The 26,943-nt window shown below is 44.7% G+C and overlaps 1 protein-coding gene across 2 annotated transcripts; it reads right to left on the bottom strand.

Moving 5' to 3' along the window:
- Positions 1-1,218: 1,218 nt before the first annotated feature.
- prpf8 (pre-mRNA processing factor 8) lies at positions 1,219-26,798 on the bottom strand. 2 transcript variants are annotated; one of them, XM_036961096.1, is made up of 43 exons: positions 26,546-26,798; positions 25,836-25,956; positions 25,451-25,619; positions 25,002-25,166; positions 24,581-24,799; positions 24,050-24,262; positions 23,798-23,923; positions 23,560-23,665; positions 22,971-23,161; positions 22,562-22,681; positions 22,188-22,377; positions 21,665-21,784; positions 19,737-19,871; positions 19,410-19,539; positions 18,906-19,102; positions 18,372-18,578; positions 17,848-18,011; positions 17,549-17,675; positions 17,121-17,313; positions 16,707-16,894; positions 16,207-16,445; positions 15,876-16,022; positions 15,489-15,699; positions 15,060-15,176; positions 13,581-13,828; positions 13,098-13,277; positions 12,672-12,807; positions 12,298-12,467; positions 11,779-11,908; positions 11,536-11,682; positions 11,102-11,262; positions 10,679-10,870; positions 10,188-10,425; positions 9,835-9,963; positions 9,337-9,450; positions 8,907-9,080; positions 7,015-7,208; positions 6,563-6,802; positions 6,075-6,216; positions 5,646-5,786; positions 5,241-5,380; positions 3,143-3,345; positions 1,219-2,028 (listed from the first exon to the last, which is right to left on the bottom strand). In XM_036961096.1, the coding sequence occupies exons 2-43, from the start codon at positions 25,942-25,944 to the stop codon at positions 1,874-1,876; spliced, it is 7,017 nt and encodes a 2,338-aa protein (XP_036816991.1). In that variant the 5' UTR covers positions 25,945-25,956; positions 26,546-26,798; the 3' UTR covers positions 1,219-1,873. The 2 variants fall into 2 exon arrangements, with proteins under 2 accessions (XP_036816991.1, XP_036816993.1); XM_036961098.1 differs by lacking the exon at positions 26,546-26,798 and adding an exon at positions 26,086-26,272.
- Positions 26,799-26,943: the final 145 nt, after the last annotated feature.

The raw sequence follows: 26,943 nt of genomic DNA, 5'->3' as shown, positions 1-26,943 counted from the left end.
GTGAGCGGTTTAAGAATGTGAAAAGTATACAACTGGAGTTGAACATATTTGCAACCGCGTTTAACGTCGAACTAGCGGATGTGCCAGACGGCCTACAACACGAAGTCATTGAGCTCAAAGCCAGTTTGACTGACACAAACCTGGAAAACCAGCTGCGAGTACCGTCATCTTCACTGCCAGCTGACATCAAACGCCTCGTCAAATATAAACTTTAAGCCATCGCATTAGAGGTGAGTTTGAACAAGTAATCATAATATTATTTACAATACTGATATTTATTTAAATAGGACTAGCAAGAAACATAAATCATATTTAAACTATAAAACCAATGTCAGTGATTAAAGTGACATTAAAACATGAAAGCAGAAAATAGCAACTTTTAATACGACCCCACATTAATTTAGAAATATCCAAATGCCCCTTGATGGCAAAAAGGTTCCCCACCAGTCTTAAAGTAATGTACTGTCATTTCTCTTCGCTTATTTCAGCTGTTCTTGGCTATAATATGCACTTGGTCTTATACCAAATAGGGCTATATTCTGTATATCACCCCTACCTTGTCACAACACAAATGATTGACTCAAACACATTAAGGAAATACATTCAACAAATTAACAAGGCACATCTGTTAATTTAATTCCAAGTGACTACCCCATGAAGCTGGTTGAGAGAATGCCAAGAGTGTGCAAAGTTTGGTTAATTTGAAGAATCTCAAATATATATATTGATTTTAACAATTTTTAGGTTACATGATGTGTTATTTCATAGTTTGTCTTCACTATTATTCTACAATGTAGAATATAGTAAAAACAAAAACCCTTGAATGAGTAGGTGTGTCCAAACTTTGACTGGTACTGTATGTAACAAACGGATTAGATCAAATGCAATCGAAGGACACAATCTACCCACATTTGCTTCATTGACATGACAATCAGTTTGCAAAGCAGGGTAAGAGTGCTTTCTTAGTCATCATCATTGAGGCAAAATACGTATATCCGTCTTTGGCCACAGCTTGCATGTCTCCCACAGTCCCATGACACCAATCTCTTCCAGCTGAGCCAACACTGTCCATCACCAATAAGTTTGACTGCAGACATGATCCTAATTACAATGGAAGTCAGTATCTCAGGTGTGTCCTTGCTATAAGACAGTGCTATTCACAAAATACATGATCACTGCACTCACACACAAAAACTGAGACAACCAAACAAGGGTAAATACTTATAAAATGTCAATCTTTATTTAAACCCAAACGACAGTGTCCACAATGAATGCACAACATAGCAAATGGGTAACAGAATGCTAGCGTAAAAACACAGGACATATCAATTCCATTACAGTTCCAATGGGAGAAAAGAGTTTTAATGATTAACCATCAATTTAAAGGAATGCCATAAATGCATTTTACAGCTATATCAACTACTAGACTGATGAGACACAAATACTGGTACACATTAGCAGCAATGTGTCAAAAGGAATGCCATAAATGAAATGCAGTATAATTCACATTCTGAAGCCTTATTGGAGAGATCTGATGGGAGGGCAACCAATTCAAGCAAACAATTTAGCAGAAAACCCCTCAAAATTGACATTGTGTCCAAAAAAAAGGTGGTCCTAGGCTTACATACATACAAATTCCAACATCTTCAGGCCATCCCTATCAGTTGGTACACTTGGTCCATCACAGTTATGGAGATCGCTATAGTTGTACCTCGATTCCCCTCCTTCAGGGAGCAGTAGTTAAATTCATAACTTCACGACTGGCTGGGCCAAATTGTCTGACTGTACTAGACAGGGCCGCATAAGGATGTCCATGTCATAGAATATCTACAATAGAGAGGTAATCCTCTCATCTCTGAGCAGAGCGCCAGTCTCAACCGTACATGTCCTCTCTGTCTGCGTTGTAGATCTCTCCCTCCTGCAGGGAGGCGAAGTTGAGGAAGTGAGAGGGGCGATGGACCTCATGGTAGAACTCCTTGGGGTTGGACAGCTGCAGGTCATACTTCATGTTGGGGTCGTGGCGGACACCTGAAAGAGGAGGATGTATAATTGATACACTACATTACCAAAAGTATGGACAACCCTTCAAATTAGTGGATTTAGCTATTTTTCAGCCACAGCAGTTGCTGACAGGTGCATAAAAATCTAGCAAATAGAATGTCCTGTACTGAAGAGCTCAGTGACTTTCAACGTGACACCGTCATAGGATGCCAGTTCGTCAAATTTTTGCCCTGCTTGAGTTGCCCTGGTCACCTGCAAGTGCTGTTATTGTGAAGAGGAAACATCTAATAGCGACAACGGCTCAGCAGCGAAGTCAAACTCACGGAACGGGACCGCTAAGTGCTGAAGCACATAAAAATCATCTGTCCACTACCGAATTCCAAACTGCCTCTGGAAGCAACATCAGCACAATAACTATTCGCCGGGAGCTTCATGAAATTGGTTTCCTTGGCCGATCAGCCACACACAAGCCTAAGATCACCATGCGCAATGCCAAGAATCGTCATGGTTCGCGCTAGGCCCCTTAGCTCCACTGAAGGGGAATCTTAACGCTACAGCATAATAACATTCTAGATGATTCTGTGCTTCCAACTTTGTGGTAGGCCCTTGTTTCAGCATGACAATGCCCCCGTGCACCAAGCGAGGTCCATACAGTACCCCGACTGCGAACCAGGCCTAATCGCCCAACATCAGTGCCCGACCTCGCTAATGCTTGTGGCTGAATTGAAGCAAGTCCCCGCAGTAATGTTCCAACATCTAGTGGAAAGCCTTCCCAGAAGAGTGGAGGTTGTTATGGCAGCAAAGGGGGGACCAACTCCATATTAATGCCCATGATTTTGGAATAAGATGTAAGATGAGCAGGTGTCCACATACTTTTGGCCATGTAGTGTATTTTGACAAACACACTGCAAGCACGTGGTTGTAAAAATGCTTATTTTTCCTAATATGCTAATTCACTGTTGTTGAATTTAATGGTTTCAAATACACTAATATTTGAAGACACTGATAAGAGGTTAGCCATTAAACAAGATTCTCTATTTAGCACAAGTTTTAGTCTGAGAATAGGTTTTAATGTGTCTGAAATCCGCCCTCAAAGCAGTGTGGGCTTAGCAGAGAATCCCGTGTTCTATGCACTACTCACCCATGAAGTTGTAGTTCCAGGAAACCTGTCCAGGCACCATGAAGAAGCCCAGGAAGCGGTCAGAAAGAAGCATCTGAACCCTCTCATAGTGGGAGGGCAGGTAGCCCTTGGGGTTGTTGCCCTTGTCTGTGTTCTGTCTGCCCCACTCGTACCCACTGGGAGTCAGCTTGTAGGCCGTCAGAGTGCATGAGCCAGGAGTGAAACTGGAAATGAATAAATATACATGATGCAACTAGAATGTTAAGAAGAAGAGATGCATGTATAGGTGGACTTTATCAATGTTTACAAATGTGGTTGGGATGGTGAACTAGACTTGTGTGATGAATAACCTTGCACGAGTCCTGAAGGCCTTAGCTCAACAGGCTAACCCAGTCTAGTGACGAGTAGACTGCCTGGATTCAAACCCAGACGGTCACACCAACCAACATACAATGCCCTCTATCATGAAGTAAAACCTTATTCAAATTAGCTGCAACAGTTGAAGTCGGAGCTTTTACATACACCTTAGCCAAATACATTGGAACTCAGTTTCACAATTCCTGACATTTGATCCTAATACAAATTCCCTGTCTTAGGTCAGTTAGGTCACCACTATTTTAAGAATGTGAAATGCCAGAATAATGGTAGAGAATAATTTATTTCAGCCTTTATTTCTTTCATCACATTCCCAGTGGGTCAGAAGTTTACATACACTCAATTAGTATTTGGTAGCGTTGCCTTTAAATTGTTTAACTGGGGTGAATTTTGGCCTATTCCTCCTGACAGAGCTGGTGTAACTGAGTCAGGTTTATAGGCCTCCTTGCTCGCACACGCTTTTTCAGTTCTGCCCACAAATTTTCTATAGGAGTGAGGTCAGGGCTTTGTGATGGCCACTCCAAAACCTTGACTGTGTTATCCTCAAGCCATTTTGCCACAACTTTGGAAGTATGCTTGGGGTCATTGACCATTTGGAAGACCCATTGGTGACCAAGCTTCAACATGATGTCAACTGATGTCTTGAGATGTTGCTTCAATATATCCACATCATTTTCCTCCCTCATGTGGCCATCTATTTTGTGAAGTGCACCAGTCCCTCCTGCAGCAAAGCACCCCCACAATATGATGCTGCCACCGCCAAGCTTCACGGTTGGGATGGTGTTCTTCGGCTTGCAAACCTCCCCCGTTTTCCTCCAAACATAATGATGGTCATTATGGCCAAACAGTTCTATTTTTGTTTCATCAGACCAGAGAACATTTCGCCAAAAAGTATGATCTTTGTCCCCATGTGTAGTTGCAAACCGTAGTCTGGCTTTTTTATGGTGGTTTTGGAGCAGTGGCTTCTTCCTTGCCGAGTGGCCTTTCAGGTTATGTCGATATTGGACTCGTTATACTGTGGATATAGATACTTTTGTACCCGTTTCCTCCAGCATCTTCACACGGTCCTTTGCTGTTGTTCTGGGATTGATTTGCACTTTTCGCACCAAAGTCTCCTTCCTGAGCAGTATGATGGCTGCGTGATCACATGGTGTTTATACTTGTGTACTATTGTTTGTACAGATGAACGTGGTATCTTCAGAAGTTTGGAAATTGCTCCCAAGGATGAACCAGACTTGTGGAGGTCTACAATTTTGTTTCTGAGGTCTTGGCTGATTTCTTTTGATTTTCCAATGATGTCAAGAAAAGAGGCACTGAGTATGAAGGTAGGCCCTGAAATACATCCACAGGTACACCTCCAATTGACTCAAATTATGTCAATTAGCCTATCAGAAGCTTATAAAGCCATAACATCATTTTCTGGGATTTTCCAAGCTGTTTAAAGGCAGTCAACTTAGTGCATGTACACTTCTGACCCACTGGAATTAGTGAATCATAGTGAATGATAAGTGAAATAATCTGTCTGTAAACAATTGTTGGAAAAATTACTTGTGTCATGCACAAAGTAGATGTCCTAACCGACTTGCCAAAACTATAGTTTGTTAACAAGAAATTTGTGGAGTGGTTGAAAAACAAGTTTTAATGACTCCAACCTAAGTGTATGTAAACTTCTGACTTCAACTATATATGCAAACTCACTGCTGGTAAGTGTAAAGAAAAAAGCAAGTACAAGAATCTGGCCTACCTGCAGGTGATGATGATGGTCTTCTCTCCGTCCCAGGCGGGGTTGTCAGCCATGATCTTGGCGTGGCTGGTGACGTCCTGGGGGGAGAGCTGGGGAGACTCGTTGGGCTGGGTGTGGATCCAACCCAGGGGCTCCATCTCCTGTAGGGGGGAGACAGGTTAGAGAAGAGGTGAGACACGGGAAGTAGAGAGGGCTGTGTGTGTTCTGCCCTCATCAGGAACTGAACACTTCCAATTTCAAAGGCTACGGCATACATAAAAACACAAGGAAAATGAATCATGGTCCATGGTTAATCACTTCCAAATACTGAGACGTGATCCAGTAAACCGCATGCATTACATGGCATCAAATCGTGTTATATGCATGTGTGTCCGAGTGTGTGTACATTATCCCCCAAGTCTGTACCTTGAGGTACTCGTGACCAGGCAGCTGATTGGGTAGGTGGACTGTCTGATGAGTTCCCCACTGGGGTACCATGACGATACACCTGATCTCCTTCACCTGGGGGTTGTCAGGGGGACTGGTGCCGTACAGGTAACCTGCAATCTGAAGACAGAGGAGATGCACACGTCAGCAACACACACATTCAGATTTACAGATATATAATACTATACAAGACATGACTGAAGGTATTCTAAGACCAAATAGTTCTGTTCCAGGAGCACTTCATTCATATAAGAGGATTACAATAATAATAGGATGTTGATAGATATGAAGGTAGAGTGATTTGACTGTTTTAGCATCATGGTAGGCATTTTATCTCAAGGGTCACAAGCAGAGACAACTAGGAGAAATATCCTGTGATACAAACAGGATAGACCGTAGGCTACTGACCTGGGCTCGCAGGTCTGAGATGCAGATGAACTTCTTGAGGACGTTCTTGGGCAGGATGTAGGTGTAACCTGTCTCCTTGATGTCATCAGACGACACGTAGATGTGGTTGGTCCTCAGGTGCAGGTTGGCAGCAGAGATGGCCCTGCAGGAGGACGAGGAAGAACCATGTTAGGACTTTCAGACAAGACAATAGAAACCGAAAATAATTCTTAAAAAAAGGTAAAGTTATCAAAGAGCCAATATAGACGCTCTGACGTCTGAAGCTATGGCCTTGATTTTGCAACTCCCGCTTTGAGAACTATAATATACCAATCATAAAGCTCCATGAAAGTTTATATTACATTCCTTTATCAGCACCATGTGTGAGTGGAAGGATATATAAACCTAGTTCAAATGTCACAATCATATTCTATGAGATCACTAATATTATTGTAAAAATATAGGGAAATCTACAACATTTAAAATCCAAATAGTCTCCCCCTACACACCTGACTCTCCATTCTGTCTTGGAGGAGAAGGTCTGTGTCTCGTAGTTGGAGGTTGTTGAGGTGATGATCTCGTCTCCATGTTTGTTGACTGTGCGTGTCTGCGTGGCGGTGAGCTGGGACTGCTCCTTGGTCTGCTTCTCGATCTCAGCGATCTGCTGGCGCTGCTGGGACGGAGCAGAGATCTCCATGCCCAGGATGATGTCACGGATCTCAGACTGGGTCAGAGACGCCACGTTGACGCTGGAGAGGACAAAGTTGAAGTCAGAAATGGCTGAGGGAAGTTTGGGAATGAAATGCATGCTCGCTTGCAGTGGGAATCCCAGATACTACTTGATTCCAAAAAATAGTCAGACGCATTTTTGCATTAGCTTATTGAGATTGTTAGAGATTTTTCTTTGAGAGGTGTTATGAAGCTTCATGACAGCTTTTCGAAGGCCACCACAGCCACTCACTTGTTCTTCTTTCCATAGTCGGCCAGGATGAGGTCTTTAAGCTGCACCTCCACCTTGATCCACTCCTCGTCGGTCAGTGTGGGCCAGATGTGGTGAGGCTCTGTGATGGTGGTCTTATCAGGCTTCAGGATCACCTTGGCACGGTCGTTGTTCACATGGAGCGCTCTTAGGATCAGGATAAGACGTGAGAATGCCTAGAGACAGGAAACAGAGCCGTATAGACACTGGTTAAACAGGGGAATGACAGAAACAGCCCCCCCAATTAAAGAGAGCTTCTAGAATGAGAAGAGCTTCTAGAATGAGAAACAGGACGTGACAATTATGCCATAAATATTCACATTCTTCAAGAAGCTGGCTCCTATGTATACTTTAATTGTTATTATTTTTTAATATTTTTTTTTACATTGACCTTATCGGCTATAATTGGTAGAAATCTCTGTTAAATTGTTTTTAGTCTCATTCTAGTATTATCGGTCACAGGAAGTGAGCTGCCACTCAGTCTGGGAGGAGAGTGCCTAGAGCCAGTCATTCTACCAATACTACCACCATCTTGCTTAAGTCTCATTCTAAACTCAGCAAAAAAATGTAAATGTCCTCTCACTGTCAACTGCGTTTACTTTCAGAAAACCTAACGTGTGTATTTGTACGAGACCAACTGAACAAGTTCTACAGACATGTGACTAACAGAAATTGAATAATGTGTCGCTGAACAAAGGGGGGGAGGGGTGTCAAAATCAAAAGTCAGTATCTGGTGTGGCCACCAGCTGCAAGTACTGCAGTGCATCTCCTCCTCATGGACTGCACCAGATTTGCAAGTTCTTGCTGTGAGATGTTATCTTCGCTGGCCATGGCAGGAAATCACACATAGAATGAGCAGTATGGCTGGTGGCATTGTCATGCTGGAGGGTCATGTCAGGATGAGCCTGCAGGAAGGGTACCACATGAAGGAGGAGGATGTCTTCCCTGTAACGCACAGCGTTGAGATTGTCTGCAATGACAACAAGCTCAGTCCGGTGATGGTGTGACACACCGCCCCAGAACATGACGGACCTTCCACCTCCAAATCGATCCCACTCCAGAGTACAGGCCTCGGTGTAACGCTCATTCCTTCTACGATAAATGCGAATTCAACCATCACCCCTGGTGAGACAAAACCGCTACTCGTCAGTGAAGAGCACTTTTTGCCAGTCCTGCCTTGTCCAGCGACGGTGGGTTCATGCCCATAGGTGATGTTGTTGCCAGTGATGTCAGGTGAGGACCTGCCTACAACAGGCCTACAAGCCCTCAGTCCAGCCTCTCTCAGCCTATTGCGGACAGTCTGAGCACTGATGGATGGATTGTGCGTTCCTTGTGTAACTCGGGCAGTTGTTGTTGCCATCCTGTACCTGTCCCGCAGGTGTGATGTTCGGATGTACCGATCCTGGGCAGGTGTTATTACACGTGGTCTGCCACTGCGAGGACGATCAGCTGTCCGTCCTGTCTCACAGTACGGACATTGCAATTTATTGCCCTGGCCACATCTGCAGTCCTCATGCCTCCTTGCAGCATGCCTAAGGCACGTTCACGCAGATGAGCAGGGACCCTGGGCATCGTTCTTTTGGTGTTTTTCAGTCAGTAGAAAGGCCTCTTTAATGTCCTAAGTTTTCATAACTGTGACCTTAATTGCCTACCGTCTGTAAGCTGTTAGTGTCTTAATGACCGTTCCACAGGTGCATGTTCATTCATTGTTTGTGGTTCATTGAACAAGCATGGGAAACGGTGTTTAAACCTTTACAATTCAAATCTGAAGTTATTTGGATTTTTACGAATTCTCTTTGATAGACAGGGTCCTGAAAAAGGGACGTTTCTTTTTTTGCTGAGTTTAAAACAAAAAAAGTAGAAAGTAGACTCACGGTGTAGGAGGAGATTGTCTTGAGCCAGTCGTCGTACAGGTTGAAGAGGACCATCTGAGGCTCGGTGGCCTTCAGGATTAGGTCTCCAAACTTCTCCACCTTCAGACAGGCCTGGAAGGGCAGCTGCAGCTCAGAGCCCTTGATCACAATGTTGGGGAAGTCCAGCAAGTGCACCTAGGAGGAGGAAGGGATAAAAAATGTTCCACATTGGTCATCTCAAGTCTTTCAATATTAATAATGTCAAATCGTATCAAAACAGATCACTTAACATCACAATAGTTAATATTTATAATCTCAGTCAAGTTCAACTGAGTCCTTTCCTTCATCTCTACTGATGTGGAAATTGGGCAGATTAATGCTATGTCTATATCAATGAGGAGTGTGAACCGCAATCAAGCAATCGATGTGATTGTGAGTTATGGGGTCTCACCTCAAGGGGATCCAGCATGCCCTTCCTGGTGACAATGATCTGTTTGGGCTGCTCCTCCACAGGTAGGGAACGAATAAGAGCAGCCACCTCCTCAGCTGTCTTCCACTTAGCCAGCTATAAAGGGAGAGGGAACAGAGGAAGGAAAGAAAGAGGGAAGGGAACAAGGAGAGGACAGTTCATTTATTAGATTGTTTATTTAACTAGGCAAGTCAGTTAAGAACAAATTCTTATTTAGAATGACGGCCTACCCCGGCCAAACCCTAACAACGCTGGGCCAATTGTGTGCCACCCTATGGGACTCCCAGTCACAGCCGGTTGTGATACAGCCTGGAATTGAACCAGGGTCTGTAATAACGCCTCTAGCACTGAGATGTATTGCCTTAGACCCCAATGAGCATAACTAGTCTTCCATGCATATTTGTTTTGCTCCATTCCAGAGTTTTATTGCCTTGTGCATTGCTAAAGAGAGTGACAGGTCTTTTTCATTTGAAGACGTACCTGTCCCAGACGTTTCTGTCCGGCCCACACAGAGGTATGGATGATCTTGAGGAAGAGCTGACCTGTCCTGGGGTTGAAGATGAAGATGGCTCCATTGATGGGCTTGGTGGTCAAGTTACCCTCAAACGTCTGCAAGGACAGAGCGGGAGTATTTACATGACTGAAGACAGAGGATGCTGAACACCGAGGCTATCTAACAGTAGATCTTTTCACAAATGTTTAATTGTCTGAAAATGTTACTCTGCATAAAAAGCCATTCTAGAGGTACTGTTGTGCCAGACAGAATCCAACCCATATAATTAGAATCCCTAGAACATTGACACCAATCTCAGAATGTCTGACTCCTCACTCACCTTGTGGATGGTGACACGGTAGACGTTAGTGTCGTCCACAAACCAGATGATCTGATTGGAGAAGAGCTCTCCGTAGTTCTGGGAGGACAGGTAGGGCTCAGTGGGCTCTGAGGAGTAGAGCTGCAGACCCTTACGGATGCGCTCCCTCAGGACATAGAGAGCAGGGTTGGCCTTCATGATCTTAGCCATGGCCTGCTGGATAAGAGGCTTGCCTCCCGGGAACCAGTTACCATACCCACTGGAGGGAGGAGAGAGAAAAAAGGGTGGATGATGAGTTCATATGTTATGTAACAGACGTAAACAAACACGTGTTCAATAACCCCCTTTAAGTTGAGGGAAACGGTTGACAAACAAGACTACTAGCTACGCTAACAAAAGTTAATCACTTATGTGGACAGAGGAAATGCTAGAACTCATGTCAACAGGCTAGAACATATCTCCATTACTTATCATGCAGACATTAGCAGAAATGCTAGCGTAGCTATGCTAACCTGTGGAGGTTGTAGGCCAGGTCGATGGCGATGAGCACCCCGGTGGGGGAGGGGTAGATGCTCATGTTGTCTGTGGTGTAGTCCAGGAACTTGGCTCTGGCGTAGCGCTCGATGTCGTGAGAGTCGTAGTCTCCCCAGCGAAGCTGTATGTCGATCCAGTACTTCTGGGTGGTGGTGCTGTCCATCACGTCCCTGAAGAGAGTGAGGTCAAGGATTAATTAGTACTAAGAAAGAAATAATGTCTTTATAAATTGCAAGAAGAACTTAGCTTCTTGTCAAACTTTCTTGTTTGACAAGTTTGGAAGCCGCTTCCATTTTGAGGGCATATTAAAAATGGATGTCTGCGAAACATCGTTCATATCCAACTAAGAAAAGGCTTCAGCGTTAACCTGATACAAAGTTTAAAAGACTGTAGTGTCGTACTTTGAGTCGGCGAGCAGCGAGGGGCGTGAGACGTTCCACTTGTAGGAGGCGAAGAGTAGTATGTCGGCACAGGAGGAGTTCATCTTGTAGGACTTCCTGGGGTGAATGGTTTCCTTCTGCACTGTCTCAATCTCCAGGGCATCCAGCTCCTGGTCAAACACCTACATAGACAGAGGGAATTCATTATTTTCTGGAAGAGTTTTTATACAATCAAAATGGACTTTTCAACCACGTTGTTTTGTGATGTTGGTAGAGAATGTCCTTTAAAGAAATGCAGTGACATTTGGTTTTTGCTGCCCGGAAAGGCAGTGAAGGCAAAGGTACACAAAACGTATCATTGGAGTCTACACTTATGTCTCAGAGTCATCCGACGTCCTGGGATCCCTGATTGAATCAAATACATCAAGCTGAGATATAAGCTCCTAGTAACGTGCCTGACAGAGATCCATGACGACGCTCTCGTGGATCTTCTGCCACAAGTGAGCCCTGAAGATCTGGATGAGGGAGATCTTCAGGGTGGGGATCTTTCCGTGCATGAAGATCCCGGTCAGATCCAGCTGCACCTGGAAACCCACGTACACCTAGAGAGGACAGAGTACGGAGCGGAATTGCGAGTGTCAAGAGTAGCAAAACAACATCTGGGAAATGCATCCGTGTGCGTGTAGTCGGGTACTCACGTTGGCCCTGTTGATGGTGGGAGACCACCAGAGGGTGAAGCGACGGTTGGGGATCTGGTTCAGACCAGATCTCTGGGCGTTGGTCAGCTTCTTCCATTTCATGGACTCCTCAAAGCCACTGGCCTTCTCCCTGTGGTGAAGTGGAGATCAGGCTGGAGGTTAGCGAGGTAAAAAACCCATACCTCACATCTACATTACTGATGTTATACTGTGTCTTGGAGCATGCATACCACAAATACTTTTGAAAAAAAAGTGTGCAAAGCAGTGGCTACTTTGAAGAAACTCAAATATGAAACATTTTGATTTGTTTCAATTTTTGGGGGTTACTACATGATTTCATATGTGTTATTTCATAGTTTTGATGTCTTCACTGTTATTCTACAAGGTAGAAAATAGTAAAAATAAAGAAAAACCCTGGAATGAGTAGGTGTGTCTAAACTTTTGACCGGTAGTATATGTATGCGCACACACGCAACAATAACAATTAAGTCATATAGTGAATGGGTGTGTGGTACTGACCAGAAGAGACCCTCCCAGGTGGGGAAGTAGGTCCCTTTGAAGAGCGTGTGTTCCAGGATGCCCTCCACCCCTCCCAGAGCCTGGATCATGTCTGTCCTGTAGTTGTTGAGGTTCCACAACTTCCCGTCATGCCGCTGGTGGGTCCACCAGAACGGGTTCTGCTTCAGAACCTACGGGACAATCAGACAGACTAGAGTTAATGTTCTGCTTCACAACCTAGGAGACTATAAAAAAGAGCATTGCATTAATGTTTGGACAAATGCTTAAGACATTTACCAGAATTGAAATGTATTTGTAATTTATTTGTAAATGTCCAAGTCAATCTTTCGTTAGAGCACATATTTTTTTAAATCTGCAGTATCTCCGTGTCTTACCTGGTACTGTTTGAAGTCAGTGCGGACCCTCCAGCCCTTGTCGTAGGCCAGCGTGTGTCTGTCCTTCTGGAACAGGGTGTTGATACGGGGGATACCTCTGTCCCAAGAGTCCTCCAAGTCCTCCAGGGTCAGACGCCTGACAGGGACAACACATCATCAACTCTCATAGTCCTAAGCCTCTGAACCATTTGACCATCTGGTTAGAGACTATGCAGCTAAATCTGGGTTTACACCCCACCAAGTGTTCTCCTTAGAAAAACCTCAAATGTTGAGTTACACATTCTGGCATGCACCAAAATATTCATGTGGAGCCACCCGTGCAAAGTGTGATTAAGTACGCAGAGTGGAGCTTAAATCCAGCCTACATGGGGACAAGGGGTTAGATTTGAGATAGAGCAACTGTCTTCCTGTGTAGGTGTTCAGTACCTGTTCTGTGCGATAGCCTCCTGTCTCTTCAGGGCGTACTCTGCCCAGACTCTCTGGGAGTCGATGAACTCACTCTCCCAGGGCTGGATGTAACGGTACAGGTTAGGAATCAGCTGGTCCTCCTCGTGGCTCATACCGGACCGGAAATGGGTGATGCCAACGTCAGTCTGCTTCGACCACCTGAGGGAGGGGGGGCAGGACAAGAAGGGTTAGTGGCAGGAAGAAAATCTTGCATCTAACTTGTAATTTAAAACACGTATCAATCGGTAATGGTGACATTTCAAGGAGGCAGTAATGTAGCCAGGTCTATCTTCATTAGTTAACTACAAACGTTATCGTTATCCAGCTCAGAGGCTTACATTTCTATCAATTCAAGGTTCAATTCAATTCAAAGCTTGCAGCAAGTTGACTTTGTTAACCTCATACAGGAACTTCTATGCCCCGGTCTAGACAAATCTTAGCTTCTACATATTCTGCGTTTACCTCAGATCCGACTGTGGGATGAGGACGTGTCCCATGGACAGCATGCCCAGCCCTCCCAGCTCCTTGGGGGTGTAGAAAACGACAGGGGGGAAGCGACTGGGCATCTTGGAGTTGAGGCCAATCTTGATACGGGTCTGGATCTTGTTCTCACACTTCACCAGCAGGTCCAGCAGCTCCTGGGTGTTGACCACCGCCTCGCGGAAGTACGTCATCAGACCGATCAGAGCCGTGTTCCACTTGTTCACAATCTGACGGGATATTATATTATTTCAACATTAGTACAGTTCTCATAACTCTAACTACATTTATGAACCCAACTAATGATTAAATTAAATGTAATATATTTATTTAGTTGGTATACTTCTATACACAATTATATTTAAATGTGAGAAAAACAACCTCGGTGAAGAAAGGAATAGTGGTTTTGTAAAAGAGTTACCTTGGTGAAGAAAGGAATAGTGGTTTTGTAAAAGAGTTACCTTGGTGAAGAAAGGAATAGTGGTTTTGTAAAAGAGTTACCTCGGTGAAGAAAGGAATAGTGGTTTTGTAAAAGAGTTACCTTGGTGAAGAAAGGAATAGTGGTTTTGTAAAAGAGTTACCTTGGTGAAGAAAGGAATAGTGGTTTTGTAAAAGAGTTACCTTGGTGAAGAAGGGAATAGTGGTTTTGTAAAAGAGTTACCTTGGTGAAGAAAGGAATAGTGGTTTTGTAAAAGAGTTACCTTGGTGAAGAAGGGAATAGTGGTTTTGTAAAAGAGTTACCTTGGTGAAGAAGGGAATAGTGGTTTTGTAAAAGAGTTACCTTGGTGAAGAAGGGAATAGTGGTTTTGTAAAAGAGTTACCTTGGTGAAGAAGGGAATAGTGGTTTTGTAAAAGAGTTACCTCGGTGAAGAAAGGAATAGTGGTTTTGTAAAAGAGTTACCTTGGTGAAGAAAGGAATAGTGGTTTTGTAAAAGAGTTACCTTGGTGAAGAAGGGAATAGTGGTTTTGTAAAAGAGTTACCTTGGTGAAGAAGGGAATAGTGGTTTTGTAAAAGAGTTACCTTGGTGAAGAAGGGAATAGTGGTTTTGTAAAAGAGTTACCTTGGTGAAGAAGGGAATAGTGGTTTTGTAAAAGAGTTACCTCGGTGAAGAAAGGAATAGTGGTTTTGTAAAAGAGTTACCTTGGTGAAGAAAGGAATAGTGGTTTTGTAAAAGAGTTACCTTGGTGAAGAAAGGAATAGTGGTTTTGTAAAAGAGTTACCTCGGTGAAGAAAGGAATAGTGGTTTTGTAAAAGAGTTACCTCGGTGAAGAAAGGAATAGTGGTTTTGTAAAAGAGTTACCTTGGTGAAGAAAGGAATAGTGGTTTTGTAAAAGAGTTACCTTGGTGAAGAAAGGAATAGTGGTTTTGTAAAAGAGTTACCTTGGTGAAGAAAGGAATAGTGGTTTTGTAAAAGAGTTACCTTGGTGAAGAAAGGAATAGTGGTTTTGTAAAAGAGTTACCTTGGTGAAGGTGGTGGATCCTGAGGCCATGAGTATCTGTCGGACTCTGTTGTGGAACCGCTGCATGGACTCATCATCCACACGCAGGAAACACTGGGCCGTACGCTCTTTGGTCACCTACATACAGACGGAGACACAGATGGACACAGTAAGCACAGCCATCTCACCACATTTATCCTACAGTTGAAGGGATAGTCTCCTCAAAAATTGTGTTCAAGCGATTCATAAAACTTTAGTACAAGGGACAAAAGTGTAGCAGTGTATCAGTTCCAGTCAGCCACGGTGATGACGGTCTGACCGTATCTGGTGGAGGCTGTCATGATTGTTTAGCATGCCACTGTTCCCCTGTATCGCCATGGAGACGCAGGACAGAGTCAACTGGTGTGCGTACAAACCAAGTAACATCACCCCTCCTCAGTCCCCTCTCACCTCGTTCTGCAGGTTCCAGACGCCGTCCTTGTGGGTGAACTCCTCGTAGCTGGTGCGACACTTGGGCAGGATGCGGCACTCGAAGCCACACATGTTGAAGAGCAGGTTAGGGTTGTCTTTGCTGTAGACGGACACAAAGCTGTTCTCCCATTGGACCGTGGTCACAGAGCGAGGCAGGCGGTTCTTAATGTCCCAGAACACAGCACGACCCCTGGACGGTTAGACAGGGAGGAACCACTATTATTTCACAAGTATCGCAGGGAAAATAACATGTGCAGGTCTCACGTCAGTACATCTCACACAAGGACTGCATTATTTTCTCAGCTACTCCACTACGGTTCCATATCAACCCCATCTTAAAGAACTAGCAACGGGGGGACGACTCACAGGTTGACGTCGTGCTTCATCAGTCTCATCCTGGCGTCTCTGGGCCAGCACTTCTTGTTGTTGTAGCCCACAATGTTCTCATTGTTGGGGTCAGGGTGCTCCGTCAGGTACCTCTGGATCAGGTCCCTGGCCTCATCAGCTGAGAACCTGGAAGGAGAAAGAAGGAGGACATGTCAACCACTGAGCTTCTACAGATACCTACATGGTCTAAACGGTTAGTCTGAACCAAGTAAAACTTTGTGTGCGTGTCTTCTGCTCCTATTCAGGTATTTGATGTAGAGTCAGTTAAGGAGTACTACCTCCTATCTAAGGTGTGGTCTAATTTGTGTACCTGAAAAAGATGTGTATGCGGTCGATGTATCTGCAGTAGAGGCGGATGGGGTGGGCGCTCTCTGTGGCTGTATCTTGGAAGGACAGGAAGTCGTTGGGCATCTGAGGGGGTCCGGCCATCTCACTGGCCCGGTGGAGGCCCAGCACCAACAGGTCCATGACGAGGCCGTAGTACTGCACGATGAACGAGGCAAACTGCAGACCACGGATGATACCGTACGAGTTGGTGTGGTTCATGTCCTGGGATGGGAGAGAGGAAGGATATGACGTTGGGTCTATATATACGCAACTAAACAGTTAGTAGAGAAGAGTGAAGTACAAGGTATGAAATCGAACAATGCCATCGTTCAACAACAAAAAGATATTCACAATGCAATATCTTCCTCATTGCTTTTGAATGAGGAAAATTGGAATCCCAGTTTACTTCATGATTTGACTGAAATGTAATTGATCTAAACCCTGCACAACAAACCCATCTTCAAGATGGCAAGGTGTTCTCACCTTGTAGTTGATGACCACGTTGTTCTTGGCGGTCATGTAGTCAGCGATGTTGTGGTCCACGATGAGACGCAGCAGTCTGTTGAGCAGCGTCAGATCTATTTTCTCATACATCTTCTCATAGCGAGACTCCAGCATCACGTTACACTCTCCCTCCATCGTCTCCCACACATCCTGCAGATTGTTGATGCCTGGCAACAAAACATAGGGTACAAACAGTGTTTTTGGCCAGCATTAATTGATATATAATGAAAGCGTCTAACAGAAACAATTGAAGTGGTTGTAGATACGTTTTCCTATTATACAATATGCATTGGCTGCATTGGCTTTGTGAATACACATATACAACTGCTATAAGCAACACTCAACATTTTGGGACTTTTGAAAGCAATGTTGTCTACCCAACATAGTCCTCACCTTGGCACCACTTGTAGACAAGGAGTGGAGGAGGCTCTGTGTCAGCTGGTTTGATCCAGGGGGGGAAGAGACGTCGTTTGTCAGCCTCATACCACAGGTATTGGTCCAGGTAGGCATCTGTGATCTTCTCCAGGGGCTCTACGTCATACACTGGCACCAGGTGGCTGTACAGGTCCATGAACTCTATGCCCACCTAGAGAGGAGGGAAGAGAGGAATAGGTGATTGTTAAGTTCATAGAACAGAGATAGATTTGGGTATTGATACAGTTGTCCTTGTCAACTGAAAGTTCAAATAATCTCCATCTCGTTAGGCAAAAATGGGGGGAACCTAGAGGTTAACTTGTGTTTTCAGAGTAACTTAAGTTGCTAATAAACCGATCATGAGGCAAAAATCTCAGTGTGTATATAGAGTTGGTCCTGGGACTAACCTCCTTGAAGGCTCTCTGTGTGAGCAGGTGACGTTTGATTCTGGACAGGGCCTCGTGAGGGTTGTCATAAGCCTGTTCTATCAGCCCCAACTCCTCTCTCTGGGACTGGTTCAGCCTGGACTTCACACTGGGAAGAGAAAACAACCACACGATCAAGTCATTGCAAGATCAAATAAATAACATACCTCAGCAGAAAGAATCTACAGGCATCTCATTATCCAATAAGCTATCCAAGGTAGCATTTAGCATTACAGTACATGTTCCCTAACAGGAGGCTACAGGGAGTTGGTGTGTGTTACCTGTAGGCCTCTTTGAGCCTCTCCAGGGCTAGGATGAGCAGCTTGGTGTCGTGTTTGTAGGACAGCGGGGGGAAGGGGATGGGGGAGAAGCGTCTGCTCTCCAGCCAGTGGACTGTGGTGGTGTAGATGGCCACAGCCTCCTCTGCTGTGATGTATGGACCATCCTGGGGGAGACAGATTACATACTATACACACTGCTCTAAATGGATATGGCAATATGAAGTCATAGGAACCAAGTTACCAGTTTTTAAACAAATAATAACTACACCTTTAAATGATAGAAAAAGACACGAACAAGTGTCAGAGTATTATACTACCGACTCAGCCTGTTCTTGAGAGACTGGTGGCCCTGTTAACTCTGCTGGTTTGCTGTTGCATATCTGAATTGTCTACACTTCTCACAGCAGAGTAGGTAGTTGCGCCATAGAGATAAAACTATGTTTTACTTCCATGGTTGCATCAGCTATGCAGTTACCTAGTGCATTCTTTCCCATAAATGAGGACCACAGTGTGCGCTGTATTACCTTCAGGTAGTTGTGCTGCCTCTCCTGCTCAGCCTTCAGGTACAGACGGGTCAGTCTGCCCAGGTTCTTCTTGCACACCGTTTTGTCCACGGTGGCGCCGCGCCTGATTCGCTCGCGGTTATAGTGGGCCGTGTTGGTCCACCAATCAGCTTTGGCCTTCACATACCGTAGGATCATGTTCTCGATGGGGGTGGGCAGGCCTGGGACCTGGAGGGAGGACACGGATGTGACAGGTCAAAAGCTGTCAGTACTGGATAGGTGTAAAGGAAGTACCTTCCAGGGAATCAAACTGCGTTTATTGCATACAATATTGTTATTGCTGATGACAACTGCGTTTGATGAAAGATTATATTTCTATAACATTTCACCAATAAATATTCTTAAAGCAATCATCTATGCATTCCCTGAACTGCCCCTACCTTTTCGACAGTCAAACCAAGCACACACACCCCTGGAATGAAGCCCCAACATTCCTTTCCCTCTATATGCTGCCTCCTCATCCCTATACATCCCTATACCTCTATGTCATCATACCTTCCAGGGAATGTTGGCCTTCCAGCAGCGCCACGACTCAGAAAGGTGCTGCAGGATGGTTCTGGCCTTGTTCTGCTTGATGCCCTCAGGCATCATATCCAGGATGTCGTGCATCACGGCCGCACGCAGCTCTAGGTCAAAGTGGGACTCCACGCGCTGCTTCGTCACAGTCTTCGCCACACCCTTGGAGTGACGACCTGTTGAAGGGGACATTCATGATTGGTTGATAGACTGATTGAGAACACAATAGGTACAAGAGCTTCTCATGTGAGTAAATCAATGATCCATAGTTAATTCATCACGGTTTTCTTATCATCACAGTCCTCCCTTTTCATAACCCTTCACACAGACACATCTAAATAGTTACAATTGCTCAAGGACACAAAAGAAACTTGGCAAACGAGTAGTTCATTGATGGGCCATACCGCATCAGTTGATAATGATACATTTCACACAAACAATTCTAACATGACCTGTGACAAAGGGGAAGTTAAAAGGCCTTACCTTCAAACTGCCTGGCCAGCAGGTTGCCGAGCCATCTCTCTAGCAGGGGGGTGATGCCCCTCATGAAGAACAGCCATACCCTCCATCCTGGGGCCCAGAACCCACAGCCTGGACCCTTACCCACCGGACCCTGAGAACACACAGGAAAACGCACACCTTCAACAACAAACTCAGGCTTTAGTTCTGTCCCAAAATAACCACCAATATTAGAGCAGATGTGTTACTTAGTGGTGTCTTCAGACATAATTACTTTACTAAATCTGCAATAAAGGTCATGTTTGTGTGCATTTACATAGATCTGTCTCTGTGTGTATACTCAGTACTCACAGTGTTGAAGCGGTAGTAGATGAGGTGCTTGAGGTCCTTGCACATGCGGATCTGTCTCATCAGCTTGTACTTGTAGCGGTACATGCCAGTCAGCTGGCCCACGTGGGCAAAGATGTACTGCAGCCCGTCTGCCAACTACAGACCAAGGAGGAAGTAGGGAGAAACAATAAATATTAACAAAGACTTTAAATTTAAATAGGTTTGACTCATTTGATAAAAACAGGTACTTCCTGGTAACTCGAAATGACACAAGGACAAGGTTCCAGTTTAACAACGTTTACAAAACTGTATTAGCACACTACATGGTTGCCATTGCACTCAGGCCAGGTTCATCAACAACGAGACTGCTGCACAGGTGCACTAATAACAGGGTGATAGCCCCGTAATAACAGAAATATAGGGATACTTAAAACAAGACATTAACACTTCCAATTGTGAGCCAAAATCAAATCATGCTATTTAAATGCCACACATAAAATCTTTTTATTGGAGCTTTAAATGTTTATTTTATTTTTATTTCACATTTATTTAACCAGGTAGGCTAGTTGAGAACAAGTTCTCATTTACAACTGCGACCTGGCCAAGATAAAGCATAGCAGTGTGAACAGACAACACAGAGTTACACATGGAGTAAACAATTAACAAGTCAATAACACAGTAGAAAAAAAAGAGAGTCTATATACATTGTGTGCAAAAGGCATGAGGAGGTAGGCGAATAATTACAATTTTGCAGATTAACACTGGAGTGATAAATGATCAGATGGTCATGTACAGGTAGAGATATTGGTGTGCAAAAGAGCAGAAAAGTAAATAAATATAAACAGTATGGGGATGAGGTAGGTAAAATTGGGTGGGCTATTTACCGATGGACTATGTACAGCTGCAGCGATCGGTTAGCTGCTCAGATAGCAATGTTTAAAGTTGGTGAGGGAGATAAAAGTCTCCAACTTCAGCGATTTTTGCAATTCGTTCCAGTCACAGGCAGCAGAGAACTGGAACGAAAGGCGGCCAAATGAGGTGTTGGCTTTAGGGATGATCACTGAGATACACCTGCTGGAGCGCGTGCTACGGGTGGGTGTTGCCATCGTGACCAGTGAACTGAGTTAAGGCGGAGCTTTACCTAGCATGGACTTGTAGATGACCTGGAGCCAGTGGGTCTGGCGATGAATATGTAGCGAGGGCCAGCCGACTAGAGCATACAGGTCACAGTGGTGGGTGGTATAAGGTGCTTTAGTAACAAAACGGATGGCACTGTGAATAAACTGCATCCAGTTTGCTGAGTAGAGTATTGGAAGCTATTTTGTAGATGACATCGCCGAAGTCGAGGATCGGTAGGATAGTCCGTTTTACTAGGGTAAGTTTGGCAGCGTGAGTGAAGGAGGCTTTGTTGCGGAATAGAAAGCCGACTCTAGATTTGATTTTGGATTGGAGATGTTTGATATGAGTCTGGAAGGAGAGTTTACAGTCTAGCCAGACACCTAGGTACTTATAGATGTCCACATATTCTAGGTCGGAACCATCCAAGGTGGTGATGCTGGTCAGGCGTGCGGGTGCAGGCAGCGAACGGTTGAAAAGCATGCATTTGGTTTTACTAGCGTTTAAGAGCAGTTGGAGGCCACGGAAGGAGTGTTGTATGGCATTGAAGCTCGTTTGGAGGTTAGACAGCACAGTGTCCAAGGAAGGGCCAGAAGTATACAGAATGGTGTTGTCTGCGTAGAGGTGGATCAGGGAATCGCCCGCAGCAAGAGCAACATCCTTGATATATACAGAGAAAAGAGTCTGCCCGAGAATTGAACCCTGTGGCACCCCCATAGAGACTGCCAGAGGACCGGACAGCATGCCCTCCGACTTGACACACTGAACTCTGTCTGCAAAGTAGTTGGTGAACCAGGCAAGGCAGTCATGTGATTCAAATGTGTGTTACTGACCTGGAAAGCATCCACGTTGCCCAGTCTGTACTGTACGTGGCTGTCCACCACCAGCTTGCTGAGACGCAGCACCTCTCTGCACAGATGGAAGGCATTCCCGAACCTGGACTTCTTACGTTCCTGAAGGGAGAGACACCACGGGCGCATTCAGCATGGTACAACGTTGTGGAACTCGTTTAGATAGAACTGCCATGATTCTACTTGTCAAAGAGGCATGTTCGTTCTATATATCATATTTCTATCTGCAACGTTCCACGAAGTTTGCCTACTGAACGTGGCCCCGAAAACCCCTAAACTGTTAACGCAGTACAGGTCAGATAAAACATGCTTGCAATGCAGCATGACACAAGCACCCCTTGATATTGAGCTACTACAGATTAGGATTTAGTTATTTAACTTAGACAACTAAGTAAGAAGGGCCACAGGAAGCTGAGGCAAGGTGTTGTTTTTGGACCAGACTTGGGTCTACTTTGCTCGGTCTTGCACCTTTTTACATCAGCTGGCAACTAGTTTGACTGGTTACCTTTGTGGTGAGGGTCTTGACCGGCTTGAGGTTGAAGTTGTAATCCAGGTGCAGGTAGTTGAGGTTCTTGCGGTGGATGAGCAGGTTCAGCATGTTGTATCCCTGTCTGCACACCTGCAGGCCCACCTCCACCCAGTCCAGCTTAGTCGACTGGAAGAACTTGGTGGCTTTGAAGGAACGGAACAAGTACCTGTAGGGGAGGACAGAGGAGGCTGGTCAGGTTCTGTTGTACATTTTTTCCCCCAAAATGGTGCTGCAAATAATACTACATTTCAGTTATTTTTCCGTATGAAACACCAACGAACAAACATTGCCGAAATTCATGGTTCGTATGGTAATTTGAGAAGAACTTGAGAATCATCATTGATGCTTACCTCTTCTTCTGGGCCTTGGGTGGTCTGTGTTTGAGAGCGTTGAGTACGTAGTACTTGAGCAGTTTCTGGTAAGACACACGCACCTTCACTGGCTGGCCGGCCGGGCAATGCTCACGATACCTGATAGGGGAGGCAGTCAGGCAGACACTCACTAATTAGATTTAATTCAGTATTAATATGCCATCTTTATTAGGTTTACAATATCAGCAGAGACAATAGTTCACAGATATAGCAGTCATCTTCAGTCATTACAGGTCTATGTAGGACAAGTTACTTAGTTTTATTGTATTAGAGAAATGTTTCCAATAACTTACCTAATTAAAAAAGGCAATAAATACTTTTATACAGCAACAACAATTCCCATACTACATCAACATGACCAAATAATGTTCTTTGAGTGTATCCTCACCAGTTCTTGATGAGTGGGATGTCGATGGCCCGCCTGGTCCTCCCAGATCGCAGATTGAAGGGGCGTGGCGCCCAGAGCAGAGCGATTCCATTGGCTGTGTTGTCTGTGTAGAGGGGCGTCTCCTTCAGGAAGGGCTCCACGTACTCTGGAAGCTCAAACTCCTCGTCATCATCTGGCAGAGGCTCCTGACTCTGTGTGAGTATGTGTGAAAGAAGTTGGGGGGGAAAGAGCGAGTGAGGGGACAGCAACAGGAGCACACACACTGCAATAGAGATATCCACTATTAGTTGACTCTCCCATTCTCAAAATAAGCGTTTGAATGCGGATGGACTAACTGCAGCACAGGTTCAGCTCAACCAGTAATCCACCATTCAATTATCCTTCGGTCGCTACTCACTTGCATTGGTTTGCTTGCCTTTGTAGGAGGGCTAGTAGCCAGGTAGATATAATTTTAGAAAACACTTTTGTTCCCTAGACAGAGTTAAAGGCGCTGCTGGGGCAGGGTTCATTACAATTCAAGAGAACTTTGTCCCCGAAGGGCAATTTGGATGCATTGCATTACGTACAGTACACTAAAAACAACACATACCTTGACTGAGTGTCTGTGGGAGATGGGGTTGATCAGGGGGTCAAAGTAGAACGCTGGCAAATCAGGATCCTCAGTCTTGATGAAAACCACGTTGGGAGTGTGGTACCTACAGAAACACTAGTTAGCATTGGTGGCGTATCACCCAAATGTGTGCATATCAATAGGTTTCCATTTCAAGGAGTCTGGGAGGTTGTTCTGGGGCCTGTATGAGATTGTCAGTAGAGGGCATCTTTCTCACCAGGTGAGGTGAACGTGGTGGGGAAGGTTGTTGTACAGGTATGGGAAGGCAATCTTGTACTCCGTCCTGATTGGCTGTCTGATTATAATCTTGTTGATGTCGTTGAACTCGTTCCAGTCTTCATCTCTGAGATGGGAGAAGAGAGTTCAGGAACAGATACGTCAACAGTGTAATGCCCAAAAGCCACCACATGGTAGACAATACTAGGCTACTACCACTAAGGGGTAACAGTCTAAAGACCCATAATCTTACTGGAGGTTGATGTCCCTAACTAGGGGTTCAAACTTGGGTCCCCCAGGGATGGCCATGTTGAGGGCCTTGGAGGTGAAGAAGGCCTTCAGGTCAAACAGGTAGAAATAGTTGTAGTCCACAAGGTCAGTCAGCAGCTGGTTGGCCAGACGGTACAGCGTGGACATCATGGGCAGGGTGAACTGCCAACGCCTGTACGTGGTCCCGTTCACATACCTGGAGTTGGAGGGAAGAAGAGAAAGGCAGGTTCATACAAGGACTAGAAGAAAATTGACACCCATTTCAGTCATGTTTTGTCTTGAAGAATACTTGACTGATTTCAACTTACCCAGAACTTGTGCTAAACCAACCAAGACTTGTGTTTAAATATTGTGGCCTACGTTAATAGGTTTCAGGTCTTTGGTACGCTGTGATAATGTTCTGATGACCACCAGGCAATAGTATAAACCATGCTTATTTGAAAATAGAGCAAAACTCTGTGTTTAGGTGTCCTTTCTGCATCAGGACCGTCCAGAGAGAAAACAAAACTCTCACTTGTTGGTGTCCTTAAGGGGCTGGTGCTCGTAGAGCCACTCCGCCACAGAGGAGTCCTCTTCTGCATCCAGCTCCATCTGGATGGCCTCCAGCGGCTCCACATCCAGGATGTTATCAGCGTAGTCCAGCGGAGGTTCCTCATCATCAAAGGGAGGGAAACGCATACGCTTGAAGTGACGACGGTCCCTTTTCTCACGGCGCATCATGATCCACATGGCGCTATGGAGAGAAGAGAGAACACGGATCATCTAGGTGGTTTGAGGCATCTATGGCTAACTCTAGTTTCTAACAATTCGTAGAGAGGACTTTATGGAAACTAGGCATGCTTAAATCCAAAAACAGACCTCAATTGTTACTTCACTTTAAAAATATACAAAAAAAGAAATAAAAATTGCTTGAACAGAATATTAGCCCGTCTCACCCCCACTGGGCGATGTAGACAGGCTCTATGACCCAGGGGATCTCGTTGACAAAGGAAATGGCTCCGGTGATGTGGTATAGAACAGGCACGTCTCTGATCTGCTCCCAAGGCATGGGCATGTTCTCCAGTAGCTTCAGCACCGCATGGGGCATGTACTTCAGGGCTCTGTGGAGAAGACCGCACAAAGAGGGAAGGGAAGTGAGGAAGAGGTGTGTGAGTGTTGGGAGATGGATGAAAAGAGGAAAGGGAGGGGGGGGGGGGGGCATGGTTAGCAAACTACAATTGTTTTAATTATTGTGATAGGTTCATGTTTTACCGGTACGGCATACCACCACTATTTATTTTGCAGGCACACTGTACCACCACCCCTGGATATCATACACAACATTTTCCAAATTCTCCTCAAAATCCCCAGAGTTCCATAGAGACACTGAGAAGTTGCTTCATACCCCAGGTAGACCCTCTTGTCGTGACGGAACTTCCTGTTGGTCATGTCACCGTGGTCCCTGATGATCTTACGGACGTGCTCAGGTGGCATGTCCTCCTTCTGGGCGTCAACAAACCCAAACTTCCTCTTCTCAGAGTAGCGCTTCGCCTGCAACTGCTGCCATTTTCTGGCTGTTGTATTGTGAAAATAACAATAATGGTTGAATTATAGTTTCATGCAATGGAATTTTCTATTTCATGAATTGAATAACCACCCCATGGAAATCATTGGCAAAGAGGCAATGAAATGTTATGGTTTTTGGTAGATGACAGACACATGAGGCCAGTCCAGTAGCTGTACATTAGATAAAACACATTGATCAAACGTTCCCCTTGAGCTGAACCCACCTTTCTCTTGCAGTTTTTCCTCGGACATGTAATCTGGAACCTGGGCTGGGGGGTGGATACCTGGGGGCATTCCACCAGGTACCCCTCGATAAGGGAATGCAGCTGCCATTGCGGCTCACAACTAGAAATATTTATAATTTAAAATAATAATAAAAAAGGGTCAAACAATAATCATGTATTATTAGTTAGGTAGTACTTCAGCAACGAACATAGTTCATGAGTGTCAATAACAAGTAATGTATCAGCTTACTGTGCTCAATTCATCATGAAATGTTTCGATTTACCAACACGTTTACAATGGCTGATGTTTTCTGGTAAATATAAATAAACTAAATCAACTATGAGAGTAATTGTGTCAATATTTCATAATGTTAGCTAGCAGGTGAAATCTTGATCAGTGCAAAATCTGGAAAGCTAGCTTGGTCGCTGGCTAGCTAACTTAATTAGCGGATGTTTTATAACGTTAGCTGTAGCACGCGTACAAATTCAAGTGTGTCGTTAGCACACACAATGGGGAAAAGCACAGGTGGGCAAATTAATTGACCAATCGATTAATAAAATTCTAACCAATCATACGTGAGTTGATTTAGCTAACTAACGTTAGTTGGCTAGTCTTTATTAGTTGGGCAACAACTTTTTTTTGTGAAGGCCCAGAATGAAAGTGCTAACGTTAGTCTGCTAATGCTAACCGGATCAATTGCAAAACGTACCTCCTCCACGTCCAGGGCAACTGCTTTGTATTGAAAATAGCCTCGATTTGCACACGATTATAACAACATCTCTCGGTAAAGAATTATTAACTTTTTCCTGCTTTCACGATTGTGTTGATTAGCCTTCCTCCTGCCCAAAGCACGCAGTGTAAACGACACCGCACGTTGCGCGCACTTCCCTTGAATTCACGAACGTACAGTACGCTGTTTGATGGCTTTCGAACAACACAAACAAAGGGGGCTACGCAAGAATATGCACAAACGTAGAAGACAAGCGCACTAATTCAAAGTCCCCGGATGAAGAAACGGAAGTTTCGTCAGTTGGACAGGATGTTTGGGTTTCAAAGTTCATCCTGTGTCTGCCTCTAAAAAAAACATAAATTTGTCAAGACGTCAAC

The sequence above is a fragment of the Oncorhynchus mykiss genome, chromosome 24 (assembly GCF_013265735.2).
Source record: "Oncorhynchus mykiss isolate Arlee chromosome 24, USDA_OmykA_1.1, whole genome shotgun sequence".
Lineage (NCBI taxonomy): Eukaryota > Metazoa > Chordata > Actinopteri > Salmoniformes > Salmonidae > Oncorhynchus > Oncorhynchus mykiss.
This window is presented reverse-complemented; position numbering and strand designations above follow the sequence as displayed.

Bases quoted from the DNA above. Each gene is read 5' to 3' on its own strand.
- prpf8 (XM_036961096.1), bottom strand. From the start codon at position 25,944: ATGGCAGCTGCATTCCCTTATCGAGGGGTACCTGGTGGAATGCCCCCA. The intron at 15,177-15,488 runs GTGAGAGGGGAC...GTCTGTATGTAG, and splicing joins TCTGGAACCTGCAGAACGAG to GTGACCAAAGAGCGTACGGC. The intron at 13,829-15,059 runs GTAACTCTTTTA...ATATCCCGTCAG, and splicing joins GATCCACCACCTTCACCAAG to ATTGTGAACAAGTGGAACAC.